At 38.6% G+C, this 26,703-nt stretch overlaps 3 protein-coding genes across 8 annotated transcripts in view; 2 read left to right on the forward strand and 1 right to left on the reverse strand.

Moving 5' to 3' along the window:
- The window catches only part of FILIP1L (filamin A interacting protein 1 like), a 155,892-nt gene extending 142,846 nt beyond the window's left edge, over positions 1 to 13,046 (forward strand). For 3 of the 5 annotated variants that reach the window (XM_088140796.1, XM_088140797.1, XM_088140798.1), the window contains 2 exons: positions 676 to 3,436; positions 11,782 to 13,045. In XM_088140796.1, coding sequence (XP_087996922.1) covers positions 676 to 3,436; positions 11,782 to 11,895 — 2,875 coding nt within the window. In that variant the 3' untranslated portion in view covers positions 11,896 to 13,045. Of the gene's footprint in view, positions 1 to 675; positions 3,834 to 11,781 lie in introns of those variants that run through there. The other 2 variants (XM_088140794.1, XM_088140795.1) reach the window with 2 other exon arrangements.
- The window catches only part of CMSS1 (cms1 ribosomal small subunit homolog), a 185,186-nt gene extending 167,129 nt beyond the window's left edge, over positions 1 to 18,057 (reverse strand). Inside the window, exon 1 of the mRNA XM_007427453.4 lies at positions 17,902 to 18,057. Within this exon, the coding sequence (XP_007427515.1) occupies positions 17,902 to 17,962 (61 nt within the window). The 5' untranslated portion in view covers positions 17,963 to 18,057. The remainder of the gene's footprint in view (positions 1 to 17,901) is intronic.
- A 1,377-nt stretch (positions 18,058 to 19,434) lies between these two features.
- The window catches only part of TBC1D23 (TBC1 domain family member 23), a 35,794-nt gene continuing 28,525 nt past the window's right edge, over positions 19,435 to 26,703 (forward strand). For both annotated transcript variants that reach the window (XM_007427455.4, XM_007427456.4), the window contains exon 1: positions 19,435 to 19,579. In XM_007427455.4, the coding sequence (XP_007427517.1) occupies positions 19,542 to 19,579 (38 nt within the window). In that variant the 5' untranslated portion in view covers positions 19,435 to 19,541. The remainder of the gene's footprint in view (positions 19,580 to 26,703) is intronic.

Genomic DNA, 26,703 nt, shown 5'->3' on the forward strand with positions numbered 1-26,703 from the left:
GTAAATAAATAAATTTCTGTTTGTTTGTGTTTAGAAAAAGGTAAGTAACTGGTACAAAACTATACAGTGGTACCTCTAGTTACGAACGCCCCTACTTACGAATTTTTCGAGATACGACCAGCTCCGGCCCCAAAAATTTACCTCGACTTGCGAACTCACCTCGACTTACAAACCGGATCCGCGGCCATATTCTGCCCATTCCACGTGGTCCATGGCCATTTTTCCGCCCGTGCCACGTGGTCTGCAGCCATTTTTCCGCCCATTCCATGTGATCTGCGGCCGTTTTTCCGCCCCTGATGCGTGGTCCGCGGACGCCGGAACGGATTAACAGTAATTACATTGAACCTTATGGGAAAATTTCCCTCGTGTTGCGACCAATTCGAGTTGCAACCAGAGTCACGGAACGGATTAAATTCGTAACTCGAGGTTCCACTGTATATCTGTTTCTGAAATTTTCAAAATATATATATATATATACTGTATATAGCTATAAGGTACAGTCTCCTTCAAATTGAGGTTGATTTCTGAAGACTTAATGGTAACATCCATGTAGCTTTCTTGGTAATGTTATGGTTTGCCATTGCCTTCTTCTGGATGTTTTTATTTCCTAGTGTAGCATAAAATTATTTATTAATATTCTAAGTACTTTTACAACTGAATTTCATTTTCTTTCAGATTGAAAAAGCTAATTGAACAAGATGCAGTTTATCAAGCAAAAAGAGAAAAGGAAAACTGCAAGAAAATAAACAAACTGAAGGAGGAGCTAACAAAACTCAAATCATTCACTTTAATGGTAGTGGATGAACAACAACGATTAACGGAAGAGCTGAGCCAGCAAACTCAACAAATCCAGAATTTAACCACCACTGCAGAACAAGCACATGAAAAACTCTCCATTGCAGAATCAAAAGCCCAAGAACAGGAGCAGAAAGCTCTCAGGTTGGAAGAAGAACTTCAAGCACAAATTAGAAAGATATCTCAAGAACAGGAAGCTACAATGGCCAAATTAACCAATGAAGAGAGCCAAAATCGTCAGCTCCGCTTAAAATTAACAGTTCTTAGTCGACAGATTGATGAACTTGAAGAAACTAACAAGTCCTTAAGAAAGGCAGAAGAAGAACTGCAAGATCTAAGAGAGAAAATCAACAGAGGGGAATGTGGAAACTCTACCCTTATGTCTGAAGTGGAGGTGCTCCGGAAAAGAGTCCTAGAGATGGAAGGAAAAGATGAGGAACTCATAAAACTGGAAGAGCAATGCCGAGAACTTCATAAGAGGCTAGAAAAAGAAGTCACACAAAGTAAAAATTTTAAAGTAGAAGTTGATAAACTCAACAAGAGAATTATGGAGCTTGATAAACTGGAGGATGCTTTCAGCAAGAGCAAGCAGGAATGCTGCTCTTTAAAATGTAACCTAGAAAAAGAAAAAATGTTAACAAAGCAGCTATCACAGGAACTCGATGGCCTAAAAGTTCGCATAGGAGAGCTTGAAACCACTGAGAATAAATTAGAAAAAACAGAGTTCACGCTTAAGGAAGATTTGTCTAAACTGAAATCATTAACTGTAATGCTTGTAGATGAGAGGAAAACAATGAATGAAAAAATAAAGCAAACAGAAGAAAAGGTACAGACTGCAAATTTACAGCTTCAGTTGGAACAAAAAAAAGTTATGTCAGTCACAGAAAAATTGATTGAAGAGAGTAAGAAAGCATTAAAATTTAAAAATGATGCTGAGGAAAAAATGTCCAACCTCACAAGGGAGAGAGATGAATTGAAAAACAAACTGAAAACAGAGGAGGAGAAAGGAAATGATCTCTCATCTAAGATGAATCTGCTAAGAAAAAAGCTTCAGTCCTTGGAAGCCATAGAAAAAGAATTTCTTAAAAATAAACTTAAGGAGACAACAAAACCTAACCCAACTTTCCAGCAAGAAAACAACAAGATTAAAGAACTAGTCCAGGAAATTGAGAAGCTGAAACATAAACTTAAAGAAATGAAGGCCATAGAAGATGATCTCATGAAAACTGAAGATGAATTTGAATCTTTAGAACGCAGATATGTTAATGAACAAGACAAAGCCAGATTTTTATCAGAGGAACTTGAGATAGTAAAGAGAGAACTGGCACGGTATAAGTTAGCAGAAAAGACAGAATGCAACCACGAGCAGAGATTATTCAGAAAACTCAAGGAAGAAACAGCCAAGTCAGGTCATCTTTCAAGGGAAGTAGATGCACTGAAAGAGAAAATCCATGAATATATGGCAACAGAAGATTTAATATGTCATTTAAGAGAAGACCACAGAATCTTGCAAAAGAAACTTACTCACCAAGAAAATAAAAACAAAGAATTAGGCAGAGAAATGGAAACCCTTAACAAAGAACTGGAGAGGTACAGACATTTCAGTAAAAGCCTCAGACCAAGTCTCAATGGAAGGAGAATTTCTGACTTACAAGTTGCCTCCAAGGAAGTCCAAACAGAACCAGTTGACAATGAACCACCTGATTACAAGAGTCTAGTTCCTTTGGAAAGGGCTGTCATAAATGGACATTTATATGAAGAAAGTGATGATGATGATGATGGTGATGATGATGATGATGATGATGAACCAATGGTTTCCTTCAAGTGCAATTCTTCTGTTGCAAATGTAGTAAATAACAGCAAACTTTGGATCCCCTGGATGAAGTCCAAAGAAAGCCACATTCAAAATGGAAGAATTTATGCCAAGCAGAACGGGAATTGTATTCAGCCTGGAAATTTAGTTTTAAGCCACACACCAGGCCAGCCTCTTCATATAAAGGTTACTCCAGATCATGAGCAAAACACAGCCATGCTTGAAATAACAAGCCCAACTTCAGAGAGTTCTCACTCCTTTACTAGTACAGCTGTAATACCCAATTGTGGCACTTCAAAGCAAAGGATAACTATAATTCAAAATGAATCATTAACTCCTATAAAATCTAAAGTACCTGATGGCTACTCAAGTCAAGAGCAAGCCATTGCACCTCTTACCGTGACCACTTTTGCTAGATCTCAAGCACCTGAATTATGTGGTTCTGTAATATCTGAAAGAACAATGTCTCCTTTGGCTTTGACAACTGCAAGTTCCCCTGAGCGGTTACTTTCACCAGAGCCCCTGGAAGTGGCTGACAAGCATACTGTTTTTAAAGTATCCCCTGAAAGGCAATCATCTTGGCAGTTTCAAAGATCTAACAGTTCTAGCTCTAGTGTAATAACTACTGAGGATAATAAAATACATATTCATTTAGGAAATCCTTATGCACAAGGTATTCCTAATTCTGTAAAAAACAGTAACCCTTGCATTCCCATGCAGGATAACAGAACTCCTAATGGAACACCAAGTAAATCTATCAACAAAATCACCAGCAGCATCACTATTACACCAACAGCAACTACTCTCCCCCGACAGTCACAAATTACAGTAAGTAGTGTCTACCACTGACTTTTCCTCGTTCTGCTGACATACATATCACTATCGCAAATGTATGCTTTCCTTCCCAGGAAGACTATTTTTGGGACAATCTTAATGAGAATTTGGGGCAAGTTCTTTGCATGTGTCAATAAGAGCATACAAAACTAACTTGCTGGTTTGTCTCTTTAATCACATGAATTGTGCACTTATTGTATTATCTGTTCAATTAAGTATATTTTCTGTTAGATACTTAGACTTGCACCTGTATAAATGCAACTTTATGTATTTATATTTTTAATATTGACATTATTTTAGCCTGCAATTATTTCACTGAAACATTTTAACATTATAAAACAGTAAATATTTTTTTAACCACTGCCTGCAGAAATCATTTTATTTCTATTTGTGTGTGTGTGTGTGTGTGTGTGTGTGTGTGTGTGAACTACTCCATGTAAACCATGCATATTTATTTTTAGTCTTTACTCCATCTGGTTAATCTTTTAACCAGATCTTAATCCTCAGTCAGTTTGTTAATTTTTTAGTTGGCTGGATTTGCTGTGGGTTTACAAATAAATACTTTCATATTGAGCATTATATAAAATTGCATGTATTTTAAATGATGATGCATGAAATTAAATGAGACTCCAGAACAGTGTACTAGTTAAGAGAACAACCTAAGAGCCAGATGGTTGCTAAGGTGTAATTTGAACAAGCAGTTAATCATCTGGTTTAAGCAATCTTTCCCAGCCCAGTGCCTGTAGTCAAGTAAAGGCTACAATCCCCAGAATTTACCAGACAGCATACCCAATATTGGCCTGAAATGACTAGAAGGCAACAGCAGTTCCAACAATTATGGAAGACTGGGGTAGAATAAAATATTGTAAGTCTCTTAGTGATTTTTTTTTAAAAAAACAGCTTCAGTACAGGCTGTTTTAAAATTTTTATACATGAAGTGCTTTCAAAAACTGGGGCAGCGAAACCTCATCAAAACAAAATTAGCAAAATACTTTTGAAAGATCAATGTTTCTCCTGCTTATTTTTCCTTAAACATGAATTAAGAAAATGGTACCTAACTTGTTTGAAGCCAGTAATTTCTTTCATCCCTATATTTCTAGGAATATAGGAAACTATCTCAGAAGTGATTATTTATTCATCTAGCCCAGCCTTTCCCAATCTAATGTTCTCCAGATGTGTTGGAAATCAACTCCCATCTTCCCTGCTATCATGGCTATCACCCCTGCTGGATGGGAAGTCAAGGAGATGAAATCAGCAACTTGGGGGAGACTGCTCTCTAAAGTCTCAGGCAAAGAACCATCCAATCATATTGTATTTGATTCTTTTAACTGGAGATGCTAGGGACTGTGCTTCTGCCTGTGAAGTATGAATTCTGCTGCAGAGCTCTGGTCCCATATTCATTTTTGCCAGCAACCCTAATTCTCAACAATATAAAATGACTCTCAAGGCCGTAGACAAATAAGATGACAATTCTAAAAACTAAAATAATGGTATTTTGCCATCTTTATAAAAGAATCCACAAGAATTTTGAAAAGCAAGCATTCTCAGTAAATACAGGATGCACTCTGCCCTATCAGAATACAGAATGTCCTATCCAAATGAAGTTTCAGTGACTAAAAATGGCTAACGATGGTTATATATAGGATCACAAGTAATAAGGCTATCAGTATGAGAGGTACTACTGCACTTGCATTCAGTTCTGGGATTCCCAGAAGCACACAGCCGGCTGCTGCAGAAACAAAACATTCACCAGATCTTGAATATGATCCAGCACAGCTCTTGTTTCTTAGTTTCTCTTTTGAAAAAAAAAAAATACCCCATCCAATATCTGACTAACTTGCTCAAATGAATACAGACAGCTCTAGAACACATAAGCCAAAACAGTTGAAACTGAAAGCTGTATGGACACATGCAGAAATGAGGGCATAAATATCACGGCTATCCTGTGCTTAAGCTCTGGTTCCAAAAAGATCCTCTGTGGAGTGCGAGCATACTTGTCCTCCACTCTTTAAAGCAGCTATATCTTTTCCCAGGATCATATGGGATTTAAATGACAGCCAGAGGACATATCATGCAACAATTAAAAGATGTGAACTTTTAAAAACAAACAATTAGAATATGTAGTTAGTTTTAATACAAGCAGACAAATAACCTAAGAACTATGTCTTAACTTAAGAGAAAAGAAGCAAATATTAGGGATATAATACAAATAATACTTCCCCGGCACTGCAGTTTGGGGAATAGATATTTCTTAAGATGTTACTAGGAGCTTCTCTTCTTTTGAAGCAGCAAGGGGGAAATCAGCTACAGCTGATTCTTCACAAGAATACTACACAAACATTAACAACACAATGATCAAACAACATAAAACAATTACAACTCTTTGTGGAAGTTGACCTGAAATGACATATTAAAATCTTCAATTTACTCATTTATTTATTTATAAATTGATTTATCAAATTAATTTGTATCACCACCCAATAGCAGAAAATAGTACAAATATAAATAGCTCTTGAGGCCCATAGCCTAGCTCCAACCACACAAATAGCACATAAAATGGGGTCACCTGGCATCCATGCCCAGGGGAATTTATACTAATTAAATTAGGACTAGTGACCAATAAATCAACTGAATGATATTGTTATTTAATGAAGAAAAGCCACAGGAGTGATGACAGGATTATTCTGCAAAGTTTGAAAGGTTGGACATCTATTTCTAAAACTTAACTTGGCTTAAGTCAGCCATGAACACTATATTTAATATTAACTCCATGTCTCCTTCAGTATTGCTAGAAATTGTTATACTCTAGCCTCTGAGTATATTGTAATTCACAAAGATTTACTCATGATCAGCTCTTATGTACAAGTTATTTACATACACACAAACACACACACACACACAGAGGATCACAGTTAAAAAGCATGTAAGATCTCTATTTCTACTCAAAATTCCAATTCTATACCAAATACCATGTAAAATGCTATCATAATATTAGTGTAATGGGCTGGCAACAGATGATGCCAATTACCTCTAAGGTTCTTCTACTTTTAACTTAAATACAGGGTTTCTCTCTAAATGCTTCAAATGGCAACCACATTAAACATCCTATAATATAAGATTTAGAAATCCTTGAGTCATCAGCTGCATCATAAAAGGCAATGGCAACATGTAAGAACAAAAAAATCAAGCATTTACTCATTCTCTAAAGATTCATCTAAAATGTATATATAATTGAAAACAGCAAAATCAAAGAAAATTTGGGTCATACTATAAACCATCAATACAAGTACTATTTTTCTGGATGAGTTGAAAGTTGGGTTTTTTTCCAACAGAGGCCAGCCAAATCCCATTGACATACACAATTAGGGCAAAGAAAAGAAACTGTTTGCAACTATACCCTATATTTGACAGTCCAGAGCTACAGTATTTGGGGCTTGCAAAAGAGGTTTTAGAAGTGGCAAGGAAAATGTAAGGGCACGTAGCGCTAGCTGACTGAACTTCCTTCCTCTGGCATACCACTTCCCAGGCTACAAATTATCTGCTCAGTAGGCCTTCGGCCAAGCTGGGCTCAATGAGTCAAAAGGATTATCATCAAAGGTCTGTTTTCACAAGCAGCATGTATTTCTAGTTACCATATTCATGTAGCCTGAGGGTATAGGGAAGAGAAAGAATCAGCTTTATTATTTTTTTTTCCATTTAAAATAATCCCTCCAGAACACTGAACACATCACTTACTTTTAAAAACTTTAAATATAAATACCGAATTTGTGTTTATCATTTTTCTGCTGTACAAGCTGGTTATATTCTAACAGTATATAAACAATCAACCTATTTAATAAGTGTGAAATTTGTTTTCTAAGTTTAAGTCTTCTTATGGATCAATATCTCAAGATAAGCCATTCTCCAAATAATTAGGCTCATATCTGGAAAATGTATCACAAGTAATTTTGCAGCTGAAATATTCTTAAGGGATTACAACATGCTTTTATCATACACAGTAAGGTTGATGTATGTCTCCCTTACATTATATATATATCTAATTGATATGACTCTCTTTCCCACCTTTACATTTCTTCCTTTTAAATGTATTCCTATTTCCTTTTAATGTTGTTATTTAGTATTTTTTATACTAGTATTTCCCATCAGAGGACTAATCAAACGTATAAATATTAGAGTTTGTATTTGGTCCTCTTTATATATAATACTCCACTGACATAAAATAGTTCCCAGGAATGAACAGCTATAGCAAATATTATAAACCCAGAATCTGGGACTTTGACGCATGACCAGAAAACTCATCAGGACACCTCTGTGATCTCTGGAATTGTAGAGAAGCAATCAGGAAGATGACTTTGAAAGAAATACTGTAGGCAAGAATCATTATATAAGCAAAGAAGGCTGAAACATTCCTTAAGGTCTGGGAAACAAGGTAGTATTTGGAAGAAGCTCAGGTAGGCCCCTTCCCAGTTCACTGGGATATAAGAAGGAGGAAAGGTAATGCACAGGCTTGCAAGATTCTGTTATTATAGCCGGTTTCAATAAAGTATAGTCTTCCTGTGGAGTCAATTTCCTGATATGGTCTACCCCAAAAGGCTGACAGGAATGATCAATTTCCAATTTCAAAAAGTTACACTATTCTTTAAGACAGAAGTGGGCAACCTATAACATCTACTGACTACTTTTATGGCTCCTGGCATTCTCCAAGATTGTGCTACTGATCCTCAGGAGCAAAATTACAATTTTCTGTGGTGCACTGCCTTTTAATGAAATAACAGCTAAGCTAGCTCTTCTAGCTTAACGTGGTCATTTTGCCTGAAACCACCATTACCCCAAATAGAACCCCCCCAATGCAGTGAACCTCACCAATCACCTCTACACCCCTGTGGCTTTATAGACAATATGAAGACAAAAAAAAAAAGGACAAAATAAAAGGCAAACCTGACTGCTATTCTCACCTAAGAGTAAGTTAATGGAAATTACTTTTAAGCAGCTATGAACAGGACTGCAAGGCATATAATATAACCAGTTACAGTAGTTGTTGGATATGCAGCACAATGCTATGCAGGTTTGGTCAAAAATCCCCTACACACAATACAGTTCCCTCTTCTGTGTATCGATCTGCAGAAGCATCCATGATAAATTACATCTTGCTTGAGACCCATCTATTTATACTACCTTATATTTAAAAGATATTAAAAGTCCTAGCCACAAGTTAACAAAAGCAAATCAATGGCTGAATGGACACTACTTAGTGTCCAATTGCAGCTGCTCTAGGAACTGATTACTTTCACAGAAAAGCCCATTTTATTGCACCAGTAATAAAATATACTGTACCAATAAAATATACTGTACCACACAGCAAGCACAGAAAGCTGTGTTATACCTGGTCAGATTATGTGTCCCTCTATACAGAATTGTTTGAAGTTCACATAGCACACTAAACCATGTCTTGTTTAAACCATACATTGGCTTTATGTAATGAATAAATCCAATTTATTACCTACTCTGACCCAAATCTTGTTTCGATAATCTGCAGAATTAAAAGTCAGTGGTTTCTAATGCATATACTTTGGACTGACAAAAACAGTTCTTAAAGTTTATAGCCAATTTGAATTTTGTACAGATGCTTAATTGGCTATAAACTTTATAAACTCCTTGGCTATAGTCCAAGGAGATTAGAAAGGATGAGATTAGGGGGGAAATGATAAAACTTAAAACCTATTCCCAGTTAGTTCCTAGATAAAATTAGACCTGGTATTTTTTAAAAAAGCAAATGTATTTGTCTAGGTCATTTATTTAGTTTTTCCAAACACTGAGCAGTTTTGTCTCAACATAACCTTTCTCTCTTCAATGGAGAACTGTTCTGAAGGCAAACCAACACCTGCCCAATGATAAGAAGCAGAATGACTAGAAGGAATAGTGGATGCTTCCCCTTTACATAGTTCATCTTTACCACTACACCACATAATAGTAGTATATTAGAACTTCCAAGCTTCAATCAATTTTATTAAAAGTCTCCGTTAAAAAAAAAAAAAAAGCCCAGTGCAGGCTGGGAGGTTGGACACTTTAGCAAAATCCAAGAGTCAGGCCAGACTGACTCTCAACCTCAGCAATTTTAAGGTGTGTGACTTCAACTCCCAAAATTCCCCAGCCAGCATGCTGGCTATGGAATTCTGGGAGTTGAAGTCCACACATCTTAGAGTTGCTAAGGTTGAGAAACAGTGGTCTGTAGCTTTCTTCATGAAGATGTCTTCTGCAGCTACAATTTGCCTGGGTACTTACCAGTCAAGTCCACACACCCTAAAGTTGCTGAGGTTGAGAAACACTGCTATAAACAGATTTGTTCTTTATCATAATACAACATCTAATTATTAAAACAATTCAGAAATTATTTAGGTCAGTTCCCCTACTTCCATAAGTGTATAATTTATAGCAAAATCCTTGCTACCCTACCTTAATAACCCTTATTACCTTACCCTATTAGTTATCCTTTGCTCCTTTTGCCAGTTGGTAAGTAGACAACTTACTACCAGTACAATAATTTGACTTTCTGGAATAGAAATCAAGCAACTGCAACCCATGCTGGCCAAATCTATAACATTATAGAGATTTATAATGAAATCCATTAAATGATATTTAACTTTCATTATTATATACATTTAATGAGGGAATATATATGTTTAAATATAATCAAATATAGGCACGCAAAGCTGCTTTATAGGCCTTCATCCCAAATAATAAATTACATAAAATATTTGTATTTAATTAAAATAAATTAATTTGGTTTCATCAAGCAAACCATAGCAAGGATACCTTATCGTCTGGGGACGCTCAAGGTCAATTTTCACATTGCCAACACCCCTCCAGCTGGTCATCAGCTTAAATATTGCCTGCAGGTTCAATTTTACTGCACATATACTATTTACATTTTATAGCCCTTAAGATTTAATGGGTATGGTTAGACGTGTGTAATTAGGATTTAAAGCAGTTTTTTCCAATTTCCTTTGTTTGCCAATGGCTTGACAGTAACTTAATGGGTGACTTGGAGTCATTCTTTCTCACCAGTAAGCCCTGAGTTCTGGATTCTGCTCCTTCCTGAAATCCTGTGATTAACAACACTATTAAAGAAGTGTTAAAGAAGACATTGAAAGGGGGTTTAAAATGTTTAAGCTTCCCAGAGTTTGGTTTTAAGATGGGCGACTATACAAATGTTATAAATATATAAATAAAATAAATGGGTTTTAATAGCTTTTAGTGTTGTATTACATATATATTTTAAAAACAGGCACAAGATCTGAGATATTTAGCAGTCCCAGCTGGTATTGGCCCTTACTAATAAAACTTCCAAGAGTTGCAATCCCAGCCCATTTAGGGGATGGCAAGGGCTGAATTAACATATTAAATATTTTATTTCCTGTTATAATTTCCTGCATGAATATTATGAACCGCAAATGCCATTAGGCAGCCCTTTCATTGCAAAAAATAATTGTGACCTTATGTAGCATCACACAAAACATGAACACATTATTGTCATTTCATGTTTCTTATATGAACTTTATTAGCAGTAATGCCATATTTTACTGCTGTTCTCCAATGATGTTCTATTTGATCAATATTTTTCTAGTTATGCATATCTTACATACATCTCAATGTTTATGCCTCGAATGTAAGAAAATTCAAATTCTACAAACTATTGAACTTTGCTGCCATCTAGAGATATGAAGCAGACTAAATCCTTCCAAAGGCTTGTATTTTTATTAGAACTGCGCAAAGCATTTGACAAAGCATTGTACTTCACATCCCACAACATTTATAGATCACCACAATCCCAAAGGGGTTGTTTTTTGGCCAGGAGACTATTTCTTTCCTGAACCAGGATAGCACTACAGTTGTGCTCTTACAGTACACTTATCCACAAATCCTAGATATTGTGATTACCCAACCCATGCGTTTAGCACATGGTTCGATGTATTGTGCCAATCCAAGGAATTAGGTTAATTAGAAAAAAACCATAAATAACCATATCTCTCTCATGCAAGTGAAGCCCATGACTGGGTTCAACACTAAGATGAACTGCTGCTTGCTTGCTTTTTGCTTAGCATGTTGTACAAATCTGGCAACTGGGTTATGTATACCATGATTTACAGTTTATGTGGATATGTGGATATGTGGATGCAGGCTATATAATCTAATATCTTCATTTTTAAAGATAAAAAATATTGGTATGTTTTAAAAGCACTGTTGCATACCAATGTGCATATTGCATAATAACTATGCATATTTGCATAATAACTATGCAAATACTGTATTTTTCTCCTTTATTTTTTTTATTATCATAGATTGCTGATGTTTTCCGTCAAGCAATTCCTGTTAGAATCCCTAAATCAAAATCCACGAGCACAACAGTGGTACCAGCAAGGACACCTTCTGGACAACAGAAGAAACCAACCTAAGATACTAAAGATGGGACATCAGACATCACCAAATCTATTCCCAATTTGCCATTCAAAATGTCAGGAAGACATAAAACTGCTGATGTGTGAGATAATTGTTATCTAACTGATAAGTAGTGCAGATGAAGAAAATGATTCTTCGCAACACCAGTGCAGGAATATAACAAAGACAATACATCAGCAAAAAAGATTAATGTTGACACTGGAATTACAAAACATTGGGACTTCCTTATAAACAGTAATCTACTATTCAGTATAATCTTGCCCCATTTTCCTAATGTGAACCAAATCCCACAACTTGTCCTATAGTACAGACTGGGGTGAAGGTTCCACTTAATTCACATGAAGCTACTGTGAATTCCCCGCATAGCTCTAACATTATATTCTTAATAAATCTCAAAACAACAGCAACCCCACTGGACCAAGGGTGATGAGGAGACCTTTAAAGAGGCAGCCACCATAGTACTCTGGTATTTTGTCCCAACATCCCAGGGGAATGGGGTGTATTGTATTCTTGATTACAATATGGGGGGAATGGGGGAAATTGTATTCTTGATTCACAAACTCAACCAACCTTAAAGAGACAAAGAGCTCTTTAAGGAACCAGGACAAGGAACTGGGGAGAAGAGAAACTATGAAAACCCTCCAGAAGGACAAGTGCATTTTTATCCTCAGCAGGAAAAAAAAAAAAAGCAGTGATATCACAATGTTGTAGGACAGTGTTTCTCAACCTTGGGAACTTTAAGATGGGTACACTTCAACTCCAAGAATTCCCCAGCCAGTCATTCTGAAGTCCACACCTCTTAAAGTTCCCAAGGCTGAGAAACACTGCTGTAGAACTACCACAGGATGATAAAATGTTACCAGTCCCACTTCATCCCCAACTGAAAACAAAAGAAAGAAATCCTACATACTCCATTCGCATATGAAGAAATGGATAACTGTCACCAAATGTGCATTTGATGTGTTTTTCAAAGTTGAGATGCTGTGAATTTTACTTACCATCATGCATTTTTATGTCAAAGTTTCTGACATATGGTAAATGAAAAACTATTTTTTTAAATTGGATATGGATTCTTTTAAAATCAGTACACATGTATGGACTGTAGAATAGGGCAAGAAATATTTTCATGGTATCTTATTATAAAATAAATTATTTTAGTATTTATACCTCAATATATGGATGGATGACTTTTTCATTAAATAACATTCCTAAAATGCTATTCAAAGAGAAGAAATATTTCTTTCAGATAATAGAATGAAAAGCATAGATGATAAAATTAAAAGCATAACTGTAAGAGACTCCTAAATTATTTGGGTTTGTACAAAAAGAAATCCTCTAAAGCAATTAATGACTAACATAAGAATGGCTTTCTAAGAATGAGTGTCTCTGGAGGAGGCAAAAGCAATTGAAATTAATTGCTTCTAGATACCAGTATACGTACAAAAGCTGACTAACAAAACATACAATACAAACTATGTGGTATAGATATTGGCTTGCTTGAATAAAATGATAGCAAGCCACAGCAAACTTGCTGTTGCATTCGTCTGTTGTTTCCGAAGAGTCAGTTTCTCCTCTCAATTGTTGCTAGTACAACAAACCTTATAAAACCACAAGTTTTAATTGTGATTTCAAACAGAAATCAGAATTGTGCATATTAAATTCTTCATAATCATAGGAGGACCATATCCATGTCCCAATATAAAATTTAACCTTAACAGACCATTCAAGACACAGCACACAGGAGTTGCATTGCATCTTTCAAAAATGTTTTAATTCCTCATGAAATGGGAACCATCCACATTATATATCAGTAGGGAGAAAAGAGTCGTGTTGTAGCAGGGATGAAGCAGAAGTTTCTGTTATCAATCTGCCACATACCTCCCTGGGATCTCCATCTTCACCTCCTTCCAGGGTGACTGGATACGGCTATCATCCAAATGTAAAATTTCCACCAGGGCAGGTAGATAGACTGCCACCAGCTGTTCTTGAATGGGGAGAACCCCCCCCACCTGAAATCTGGATGGGCCAAAGAAGAAATCCTACTTCTTTGGCATAAGCTTGTCAGTAAATGGCTCCAGTTTTCCCCCTTTAACCAGGTTTATTAAACCTAGGAACTTTTGAGCGTGTAGTGCTAAATTACAAACCTAGCACTGAAATAATCCAAGGAAAAGGGATGTTTATTTTAGTAAAGGCAACAAAGTAAGGATCTGAGAGAGAAGTTTAACTATCACAAGTTATATGAAGCTAGCAAAGAAAGAAACAGAAAATAGGAACAGGTATAAAATTACCCAAAGTTTAGCTAGCCAGCACTAAACAGAAAAAAAACCAAACCTCACCCAACTCATCTGTATTTTCTCTATTAATTTTATTTTACTACTTCCAGTTCTGCCATGGTTGGGGAGTTAGGCCTGAATATCTTGGCTCTTTTTTTAAGGTCAAGCTTTCTATGAGGCCTTCAACCAAGCTTAGTGACAATATGAATTTCTTCTCTTCCTGAATCCCACCCACCTCTCCTAGAAGACAGACGGTTTTTTTGTTGTTGTTTTTTTTACAATATTTAACAGTTCCCACAGCTAACCTGCAGGGCCCTTCCTTGCAGCTGCAGCATGCATTCCTCCACTTATTGGAGGAACTCCTCACAGAAAAGTATGCCTGCAGAAATTGTGGTGCCCCATGGACAAACCCTACTGTGCCTCAGTAATATAAGTAGTATGAGATGCTGCCCTTGCAAGTTTAATGCAGCACAAGTTAAAGGAAGTGATTAGTAGATTCCCCCAGTTTGGTTACTGTTCTTACCAAGTACCGCCTACTAGCAAGAAAAATCACCAGTCATACTCTTTACCATATGATGGGGTGAATTTGGTCTTGGTAACTGGAACTGCCCCTCACAGCCATTTTGGCTTAGGCTGCAAAGGACCAGACACATGGCTTCCACAGAGGATCTGCCCATGTGATGCCTCACCAGCACTTAGGAAAATGCTCTTCAGACATAATTTAGGCTTCTTACATACATGGTTTAGTGCTGTTTGAAAGAATGCTAATCCTGTGCTGCAGAAGCCACACATTTGGCCTCTTTTGAAGTCCAAGCCCAAATAGCCATAGAGAGCCTTACCTAGCAACCAAAATGGAAGGACCTACAGTAACCAAGAGGAGATAAACAGATCACATTGTAGTTTTTATCCGTGGTTAAAACTGTGTCCAGAAATAAGAGAAAAGACCACTTTAAAGCTGCAATAGCTAAATATAACTTAAACCAGGGGTCCTCAAACTTTTTAAACAGGGGGCCAGTTCACAGTCCCTCAGAATGTTGGGGGGCCGGACTATAGTTTGAAAAAAACATGAGGAGGGGAGGAGAGCCGCCGGACCCAGCACACCTGTCATGTAGAATAGTCTGGCTCTGCGATCTCCCTCCTCGTGCATCACCTGCAGCTCCAGACACAGCCCCTACACTTCCACTTCTGACAGACAGAAGCAGCGGCCAATCAGATGGGCAGGCCGGATAAATGACCCTGGTGGGCCGTATCCGGCCCGCGGGCCGTACTTTGAGAACCCCTGACTTAAACTATGGACTGGGGGGTGGGGGCTGTCAGGCAAATGCAACGTTATGAAGACATGTCATTTTAAAAGCTCAGTAATTGTGTATCTTTAAAGTGGGACAGCATAAGTCTTGCACAACAATTAATACCTCTCTCACAAACATGTGCAAATTGATGCAGGATTATGTAATATCAGATCATCACTTGTGTTACAAGTGGCATCAAGAAATGTCTATGATATTAAGCTATATGTAATCTAGTAACAGCAGCCAAAAGTACTATATATATTTCCATCCACAAGGCAGGCTTATGTCAGTATGAACCCTGCAAAAACAAAACAACCTTGAAACAGAAATGCAAACTTGAGAAGATGGCATCAAAGTAGTAGTATCATTTGGATAATAATTTCCAATGGTGCTGGAGCATCAGTTGAACAAGTTCAGAAACTAACTTTTTCAGTTCAGCAATACTGACATTAAAAAAATCTTAGCACAAATTTATAAAATTTAGACAAAGTTCATCATGCACTCATCCTCCCCCGAACTAGTTATTCTGAAAACCCTTACAAATGAGGGATGCTAAAGGGCAGCATTCAAATACCAAAGGCAAGACAATATGAAAAAAGGGAGGTTTAATTACAGTAGCATTTAAAAATTTGTGAACCCTTTTGAATTTTCAATATTTTTGCATAAATTTTATGTATTTATTTATATGAATTTATAAGCCACCCAACTCCAATGGACTAAAAATGACCTAAAACATGATCTGTTTTCCACACAAATCCTAAAACTAGATATGTAGCTTTGGCTCATTTTCCTCAATAAATAAATGAAAAAGTATAATGTTTTTGGGGGGACGCGGTGGCGCAGCGGCTTAATGACGCTGAAAGTTGCCGGCCAGAAATGGTCGACGCTTCAGCGGTTCGAGTCCAGCCTTCGCGCTAAACAGGGTGAGCTCCTGTTTCCTCCCCAGTTCCTGTCAACCCAACAGTTCGAAAACTTATGTGAGTAGATAAATGGGGACTCTCACTCCGGTGGGAGGAAAAATGCTGGCGGCGCCGTGCAAAAAGGAGTCGGGAGCAGCTGCCGGTAAGCGCGAAACCGCGCTCGCCTGAAAAAGGGCGCGAAGCAACGGAAACCCCGCCTCCTGCGCTCGCCAGCTGGGCTCTGCCCTAGGAAGGAGGCTCTGGCAAACCACTTCCGAAACAATTGCCTTGAAAACTGCAAAGGACTCATCCAAAGCAGTCACTGCAGGGTCAGTAATGACTGAGCGCAGACAAAAAAAAAAAAAAAAAAAAAATGTTTTTGACTCATTTGTTTAATTGGGTTCTCTTTGTCTAGTTTTAGGACTTGTGTGGAAATCAGATCACATTTCAGGTCATATTTATGCAGAAATATTGAAAATTCAAAAGGGATCACAAACTTTTAAGCTTCACTGTAGCTGCCCTTAAAAAAAACTAAACAGGGTGAGACCTAGTTAGTACTTGGATGGGAGACCATCAGGAAATCACAGGACTGTAATCTAGACTGGGACACTGAAAAAACATGACAGAAGGCAACAACTGCAAACCACTTACGTATTATTTCCAAGAAAACAACAAGGCCATGTTTGTGTAGTCATCAGGCGTTGAGGTGAAACAGAGGATGGAGAGCAGAAGTCCTATACCCTGATACACTGGAAAGCTTCAATGTATGCTTATAATATACACAAATAAGACATATACACATATACATATCCCAAAAGCACAAAGCAAGAACCAATAACCACAGCTTGGTCTCACCTTTCCTAATTGACCTCAAAACATCATAAGAATAAAAGAGTGTGTGTAAGAGGAAGTACACGTATCATACTAAGCTATTTGGTGGAAAGTTAGAATAAAACACAACTAATAAAAGAAAATGAATAACTAAATAGGGGCCACATTCTGCTAAACTGGGAGGTATTTCAATACATACAATTCCAGCCAATCCATCTGCAGAATGTAAACCAACATTTCTCCATGAACCTGTACAGTACAGCCTCCCAAGATTCACACCCTCTCTGCCCCCTTCCATTTCTTTCCTTTCCAACAACTGTTACTTTGCATCCTGCGCCCAATGAATCTGCTGCAGTTTCAGGATCCACGCGTATCTATTTTTAGTGGAACCACAGAAATGGCATCTGTTTACTGACATATCAGTTTTATAATATATTTTATGACTCAAATTCAAAAGTGGCACACTCAATTCTTCCCCCACCAGGAAGAAATTATCCCACCCTTCCACCTCTTGACTGAAAAATGGAAAACGTGTTTTGATCCAGGAGACTGTGCACCCATCCTTTCTATGTCGTTTCCAAATACCCAGAGTAATGCGAAGAGACTGCAGTAAATATGAGGCGATAGGACCGCAGTGAGGGGCTGGATACTTGCTTCTATGAAATTAGGCAGCATCCCCAAACTTCCACGCCTCCCCCGAAGCCCGGTACCTGAACTAAGGTGGCTCTCTTCACGTGTCTCCCACCAAGGCTCGTCCAACGTGTCTCCCATGCTGTGAATCTATTCACTGCAGGCCACGCCGCCCTTGCCCGAGAAGAGGAGGAGCACGGCAGCAGTCTAAGGACGCCACCGACGCTGCCGGCTGCTGCTTTGAACGTCGGAATCCCGCCCAGTGGGTCGGGCAGGGTGGGATTCCGAAGTAAAGGTTCCTTTCGTTTCGGGAAGAGGAGGCAACGAACTGCACTCAAGGCAGGAAGAGGAGAATGGCGCTGCAAATGAGCAGAGTTGTAAATGGTTCATTGCTCTGTAATGAGTAGAATACGGGAGTACATTCCGCTACACATAATAGGTCTTGCTTCTGAAGAAACACGTTGCGGACATTTGCCTTGGACTGCGCGAGCCCCGAGCTGTGTGAAACACTAAGGCTGCGCTCGCAAAACGGGATAAACCATCAACTATGGTTCACATTTCAATGTTTGTGCTCGCAAAACGCCAAGCCAACATAAACAAACCGTTATATTATGGCCTGGCTCAACGATAATGTTTTAGCCTTTTAGCGGGTCGCGTGGGCTCACCCGTCACTAAACTGTATTTTAGCAGATAGCGTAGGCTCAGCCGTGCAGTTTCGGACACAGGTGTCTCGAGCAAACCCAGAAAAATAGAGTGGTTGCTTAAATGTCGTGATGGTTTACCAGAAGTAACTCTGAACTTAGCCAATTTATTTTGCTCTGATTTAGCCGCGGGGTTTATGATTTAGCGTACTGCGAGAGCACAATGTCAAAGTTTGTGTTTACATTTCGAGCTGGGCTGTGTCACGGGCTGGAATGGAATCGAACCTGATGACACTTCAAAGACAATGGTGCTGACACGTGGTACGATTGTAGTTGTGAAGCCTGGTAGTTCTGTATCGCGGCATCTGTATCGCCACCGAGTTGCATGGCACTTTCAGACGATGAGGAATTATACCGGCAAATGCACGCTCATTAGGGCGCTAAGCTTCACTGATCACTTCATCAGACAGGCACCTCTGGAGTCAACTAGAAGCAGGTGAGGGTCTGTTGGTTTGTCCCTTAATGATTTGAAGTAGAGCACCAAAGATTTCTGACTTCTAACAATAAGAGCAATCAAAAAGCTTCCCCCTCCCAAACACGTTTAACTGAGACCTCTGTCTGTATAACGAAATCAAATATTACAGAGCTGGCTGAGGAATTCTGGGAGTTGAAGTCCACAGAGCTTAAAGTTGCCAAGGTTGAGAAACACTGTTATAGAGTCTCCATTTTTTTAAAAAAATGATCCCAATATAACCGGTTAGGCTTCCACAGTGAAATCGTATGCATATGGACTCAGAAATAAGCCTCAGTATGTTCAGTACATATGTGTTTGCTTAAAACTGCGTTTTCTGCCCTCTGACTGAAGCTGAAGTGACGGATAGCTCTTTGGCCCGCAGGATCATTCTTCAAGGAATCGAGAAGCAAAAGAAAGTGTGCCAATCTTCCGTTATAGCTCTATGTTTCCTGCATCGTAGCTGCTGCACTTTACGGCAGCCATGCAGGAGGTGGGGTGTGAACGGCGCAGAGCATTGGGAATTTAGATCACGCTTTACGGCACGGCTAGGGGCACGTCAACAGCTATGGCGGAAGGGGAGGCAGCGTCTTCGCCGAGTAGCTGGTGAGTTGAATTATTTCTTAGATAATAGGCTGCTTGAGAGGGGCAGAGGACTCATGGCTTCTCCGCTGCCAAAGCTCCTCACAGAAACGGGCTATCCATTACCCTGCTTGAAGCCAACCTGTACTGTATAAGGAAATCCACTGCCTCGGTGGCTGACTGATGCTACTTGAACTTACTCTAGAGAACGTAGCATCCGCAGATTCCACCGTGTCTGAATCTCTGCAAGGCGTGAGTCCTGGGGAAATCCTCATGCCTGTTCAGAACGACTCCTTCATTCCGATGTATTTGTTCTTGCGTCTGAATGAGGACAAGAGAAAGGGAAGTAGCTTGAAATAAAGTTCAAACAGAATTCCATTAAGGCTGAGATCGTTTTTCATGTGCTCCAAAATACTTCAAGCGGATTCTCTTTCTCACCAAAAGTGGAGCCCAGAATTAATGGAGGAGTATGGCAGGTGTGACTGAGTGTGACACAGTATTTATTGTATTTATAATGTGAACTTTTTCCAAGTAAAAATATACATCCATGTATATCTGTGTGTCTCCCAACTCTATTGACCCTTTCAATATGCCTGTAAGAGGCCAGTTAATGATTTGGAGTAGAGCAGCAAAACTTTCTGACCTCTAACAATAGGAGCAATTAAAAAGCTTCCCCTAGAAATCATGTTTCACTTAGTTTTGCGTATACATATTGAACCTGTTCCACCCCTTGAGCTTCATGGCTGAGGCAAGGTTTGAACCTGAATTTTCCACTATTTAACAACTCAACTGACAGTGATTGTTGAATGGGATGCCATATCCAGAAGACATAGTAGATCTCTAATTACAAAGACTGAGGGAGCAAGTATCCTTCAAAATGCCATCATTTCCAGGGTTTGCTTGTGAATTCAAATACATCTGGCTAGCAAATAACATACTGGATTTTCTGGATTTAGATCTTACTTAGCAAAGCAGTTCTTTTCATTTGCTACTTATCCAGTGTCAATTGTTTGTCAAGATGAACTAGTTTTCCACAGTCTGGCCTTATTTCCCACTAAGCTTCAGTATAAACTATAAGTAGTCTCATATCTCATTTTAATTTTGATGGCTTTTTCTTTAAGTTAGTTGTATCTGATCTATACAGCAGGACTCTAACCAGCTTTTCTTAAAAATACCCCCCTCTCAATTCAATAAAATGAATTTTCTTGAAGTAGGATTTTATGACTACTTTTATATACAGTTTGTATATAAAATCAGACCCTTAAATTTGTTCCATTTTGGTTCTCATTCAGTTGGATAGTGAAGATAGCAGTGGTTTTAGTTTTAGCCTTCCATTAATTGTTGCTTGCTTTGCTATGTCAAACCACATTCTTAAGTTTGTCTGTAAACATTTCCCCAGAAATGTCTAGCAGTCTAGACAATTAGAGAATGACAATTTAAAATAAAGTGTAAGAAAAGAGGAGTGCCCAGTCCTCTAGTCTTCAGGTGGATGTGAGCAGTTGATGTGAGCAATCTGAACTTTATTCATTCAGCTTGTTTGAGTTCCTCTTGCTGTTTTCACTGCCTTTTCTGGTTTCCCATGGACTTTATGCCCTATATGTTCTTTGAGTAAAATGTCCCACTCCTTCACACCTATGTATTTACTCATTGTTCTGGGTCATTTCATGTATCTTAGATTCATACAGTGCTTCGTTTATGCAGATTTTGTGTTATGATGTTATACAGTGTTCCTGTGTGCTTTACCAGTTTGCAAACCTTTGTTGTTTCAGTGGAATATACAATAAAATAGGAGTTGTACCACACCCAACTGAAGTCATTACATGTGACTGAAAGGCTGGTGTGTTCTCCAAAGGACAAGAAGAAATTTTAAGCCCTGCCTTCTAGCCAGAATAACTGGAATTAATCTTTTCCTATCTGGTCTTATGGCTAGAAAAGTACTTTATGGTAAATTCATCTACTAGTCTATCCTACAATCCCGGTATTCCTTGAGAGTCTCCCATTCAAGTACTAACCAAGTCTGACTATACTTAGCTTATAAGCCCAGACATGGTTTGCCGAGTGCAGCAATCTTGTTTAGAACTCTTAAATCTAAGAAAATGAGATTTCAAATAATTGTTTCTTTTTTGTAAAATTAATATCTTGTAAAATCAAATCTTTATTATGGTCATAGACCAGCATAATATCTTGTAAAAGAATAAGCTTCCTGAAATGAGTTACAGATCACGTTATTTTTAACACAGCTTGTATCAGGTAATTGAGTGACAACCCAAAGGAAATGTAAGTCCTCTGTAATCTAAGGAGTAGACAGCTTTTGAGATTATTACAACATATGCAAAGACTGCTAGTCAGTATCAAAGGGTACTGTGATGTTGGAAGTACTAAATGGAAAGTCAAGGGAGGTCAAACTCCAGTTCAGGGGAAGTCAAACTCCAGTCTTTATAGTCTTTCTAGAATTATTTCTCCTCAATTGCTCATACATTATTTCTTACAAGTTCTTATTTTAATTCTGCATAGTACATTATTTATCAATTTGTGAATCAAATATCAAATCAATTGTAATTTGTTTCAGGGAGGTAAAGCCATATTTCTGTAAACATTTTATGATAATTGAATGACATTTCCCATTTTTTTTTAGTATTCCATATTGCTCACATATTTATATATTGCTGGATAATACTTCCATATCAACATAGTATGTCTGAGTTTACACATTATGCTAAGCTGTTATGCTTGATTTTGGCTTAGAATGTTGTGCATAAATTATAGTTTGTGCTATGTTGTATGACTTAAATAATTTGTGATTTATTTAATACAACATGATTCATTGTGATGTATAAACAAGGCCATTATGTTTCAATAATGCTATGGCAAAAACATGATTCAGAGAAGAGTATTGAGCAGAAGCTGCAAAAAGTAAACTTGGCTACCAACATTTTGGGTAACATGCAATACAATACAAGAAACTTCATATAGGCAACATTCTGTAAACATATATGAGTAAATACTAAGCATGTTTGTCCTGCAATTATATCTTGTTGCAGCTTTTCCTTTTGGAGTTCTTAGATCCCATATGTGTGCTAGGATTAAAATGTCTACTGGGGGCCAGAATTTAAAGGCTCTGAGGAATATGTCAGGACCCTGGGAATATTCATATTTTGTTCCTGAATTTCTATCAAGATGTATTTTGGTCAATTGCTAAAGTTCTTGATAGCTTTAGAAACATAATGCCAGATAGTTATATCAGTGATTATAAAAAATCCTTCTAAAATGCACTTGTATCACTTTATACGTGTTACCTGTCTGTAAATATTTTAGATAGGTCTGTGACAAAATATTTGAATCTTTCAGATTCAGGTAATCACAAAATAAACTTCCCACCTGTAAGTCTGAAGATGCTTGTCTTATTTACAGCAAGTGCGAGCATATAGCAGTGCTTGAAGGAAAAAGTAGGAGGATTGGAGCAATGAATGCTGCACCTCACTTCACAAGATAGAATGAAGAATTGTTAGACTAAATGGAGAAGGTACCACAATAGCAGCTGGCAGAGACAGCAATTCCCCATAAGGAAAACAGTGGGCTGGATGACATGACAATTAAGTGGATATATAGTTGGCTCAAGAATCCTTAAAAGAGTGTGTGTCAACGGTTTCTAATCAAATTGGACAGGAATTCAGTGGGGTCCCAGAAAAATCAGTCCTAGGTCATTAATTCACTGATGTTTCAATTAATAATATGGATGAAGAAGTAGAGAGAATGCCTACCCAAGTTGCAGATGATACAACCCGGGTAAAATAGCAAATACCCTAAAAGACAGAAATGAAATTCAAAATGGTTTCATAAGTTGAAGAAATGGGTTGAAAGTAACAGAGGTATTTACAAAGACAAGTGCAAAAGTCTTTGGGGGTGGGGATCAAACACTGAGGTACAGATTGCCATACCTGGTTTGGTAATAAAAGGTTTTATGGTTAAAAAAAAAAAAGTTTTTGGAATAGTAGTTGATTGCAGATTAACTGAGCCAGTAGACAAATGGTGTTTTAGGCTGCAGTAGACTACCAAATCATAGGAATTTTTTTTTTTCACTCTCCCCTGCATTGGCTAGATTTACCATGAGTACTGTGTCCAATTCTGAACACGTTAAGAAGGGTTCGGAGTAATCAGTTCACAGAGGGACAGGAAAGGTGATCACTTGACTAGAAATTAAATGCAGTGAGAAGACAGTTGTTTTTTTTTTACTATTTATTTTAATAGATATTTAAAAGCACAACCAAGAAGAAGGAAGGGAAAAAAGAGATAAAAAAGTAACATCAGCTTTTTAAAATAACATTAGATTACTACCATCTATAAATATAATCTTATATTAATTTCAACTATTGATTTTAAGCAAATCAATCAATGATTTACATTGCACCCAAATGATAAGAATCATCCATCAGAATGAACAATTAATAGGAGTTTCTAAATAATTTAAGTAAGTCTATCTGTATTAGAATTTTTTGTGATTCATTATGATAATTTTGAGCCTTATGTTAAGAGAAACCCAAACTTTGGATATAGTACAAGTCCATATGTTGAATGTTAGTCCATAAATGGTGTCCAGGTTAAATTATTTTTTTATCAAACTTTTTTTTTAAATACAAAGATATTTTTGATATTGATGGGCACTCCACAACTTAGTTTGCAATTGTTTTAAAGGAAGAATTTTACTTTACCTCTTACTGGAAATTAATATAAGAAGCATAAATTATGCTGGCAGCTGTTATCATTTACGGAGACAACACTGTATATTTTGTAGAAATGTAAAGTAAAACAGCTGGCAAGAAAAAAAGTTGATATTTAAGATTGTACAATGAATCACTTTACCAAATGAACTTTATGACTTCCCCAAAAGTGGGGAAAAAAATGATCAATCTTATTATTGCATTTTCAGCAATTTTTAAAAAATATGAATTATCTATTTAATATGCCAGCAATAAAAAAAAAAAAAACCCCTCCCACCCCTATGGGTGATATGTATCTTCCTCAATTTTGGGTCCTCTACCAGAGACCTGGGAGTTTGAGGGTTCTGCGCAGTATCTTAGCTGTTCCTAGCATCGTACTCTTCTGGACAGAGAGCTCTGATATTGTTCCTGGGATTCATGGAGCCACTCTCCCAGCTTACAAGTCATAGCTCTGAGTGCTCCTACCACCACTGGGACCACTTTGGCCTTGCTTTCCACATCCTCTCTACTTCCTCCTTCAGGCCCTAATACTTCTCCAGCTTTTCATACTCCTTCTTCTTGATGTTGCTGTCACTTGGCACTGCTCCATCTATCACCACCACTGTCTTCTGGTCCTTGTCTACTACCATGATGTCTGGTTGATTTGGCCAGTACCTTCCTGTCCATCTGGATCTGGAAGTCCCATAGGATCCCCCTGTTATTCTCCATGACCTTCTGTGGAACCTCCCATCTGGACGTGGGAGGGTCTCACCCATACACTGTGCAGATGTTCCTGTACACAGTGCCAGCTACTTGGTTGTGTCATTAGTGTATCCTGTTCCTGCTTGCATCTTACGCCATGCCACTATATGTTGGACTATTTCTGAGGCCTCTCTGCACAGTCTTTGGGTCCTGTCTAGTGTGGTAGACCCCTGTTGCTATGGATCTGGTGCTTAGTGCCTGTTCTTGTGATGCCATGATCAGTGCCTCAGTTCTGCCTTTTAGTCCAGCCCTTTCCAGCCACTGGCAGGATTTCCCAATGTCAGCCACCTCAGCTGTTTGTTGATGGTACATCCCATGCAAGGGCTTCTCTTGCCATGGCCCTTCCTCTGCTTGAACTTCTTCCCATGTTTGCTGCTGCCTCAGGCATTCTCTGAGCAGCTCATCTTTGGGATACTGATGGGCTCTGAGTTTCATGCAGGACACTGGCTTTGACATTCACCAGACTCCATCCACCCTCTTTCTGGCTGGTGTACAGTCTCTGGGTGTTGGACTTGAGATGGAAACCTCCACACATTGTGAAGAGCTTCCAGGTCTTCACAATGGCAACCTCCATGTCCTCCTTTGGCCAGCTCACGATACAGGCAGGGTAGCTGATGACTGGCGGGGTGTATGTGTTGATGGCGTGGATCTTGTTCTTCCCATCTGGCTCTTCAGGACCTTCTCAGCTGGCTCTTCAGGACCTGTCCTATCCTTTGGTGGTACTTGGATGTTGCTGTCTTCCTTGCCTCCTCCTCACGGTTCCCATGTGACTGGGATACAAAGGTACTTGTAACTGGTCTATATGTCTGTTGTGGCCTGCTGGTAGTTCCACCTCATGAGTCTTCACTACCTTCCCTCTTTTTACTACCATCCAGCTACACTTCTCCAGTCTGAATGACATCCCAGTGTCCTCACCATAGATCTGTGTCAGGTGGATTAGCGAGTTGATCTCTCGTTCACTCTTAGCATACAGTTTGATGTCATCCATGTAGAAGAGATGGCTGATGGTAGTTCCACTCTTGAACTTGTATCCATATCCAGTCCTTGTGATTATCTGGCTGAGGGGGTTCAGGCAGCAGGGACAGTGCATCACCTTGGTATATGCCAGACTTGATGGCCACTTGTGCAAGCTGTCTTGAGTTGACCTCCAGTATTGTTTTCTACAGTCCCACTGAGTTCTTGAGGAAGGTCCTTAGTGTCATGTTGACTTTGTATAGCGCCAGGCATTCACAGATCCATGTGTGTGGCATTGAGTCATAGGCTTTCCTGTAGTCAATCCAGGCTGTGCTCAGATTGGTCTGTCTAGACTTTGAGTCTCAGGCGACTGCTCAATCTATGAGCAACTGGTGTTTTGAGCCTCTGGTGTTGTTCCCAATGCCCTTCTAAGCTGTGCTCATGTACTGGCCCATATGATCCTGTGGCTTGGCAGCTATGATGCCTGATAGGACTTTCCATGTTGTGGGGAGGCAGGTTATTGGCCGATAGTTGGGCGGTGCTGTTCCCTTATGGGGGTCTTTCATGATCAGCACTGTCTTTCCTTGTGTTAGCCAGTCTGGGTGGGAGCCTGCTGCTGGTTCATCTGTGCTGTTACATGTTCATGCACTCCTGTTAGTTTATTTAGCCAGTACGTGTGGATCATGTCTGAGCTAGGTGCTGTCCAGATCTTCATGTTCTCGACCTGCTGTTGGA

The sequence above is a fragment of the Python bivittatus genome, unplaced genomic scaffold, assembly GCF_059951505.1.
Source record: "Python bivittatus isolate LINGU-HERP-01145 unplaced genomic scaffold, Pbiv_v1 ctg000340_np1212, whole genome shotgun sequence".
Taxonomy (NCBI): domain Eukaryota; kingdom Metazoa; phylum Chordata; class Lepidosauria; order Squamata; family Pythonidae; genus Python; species Python bivittatus.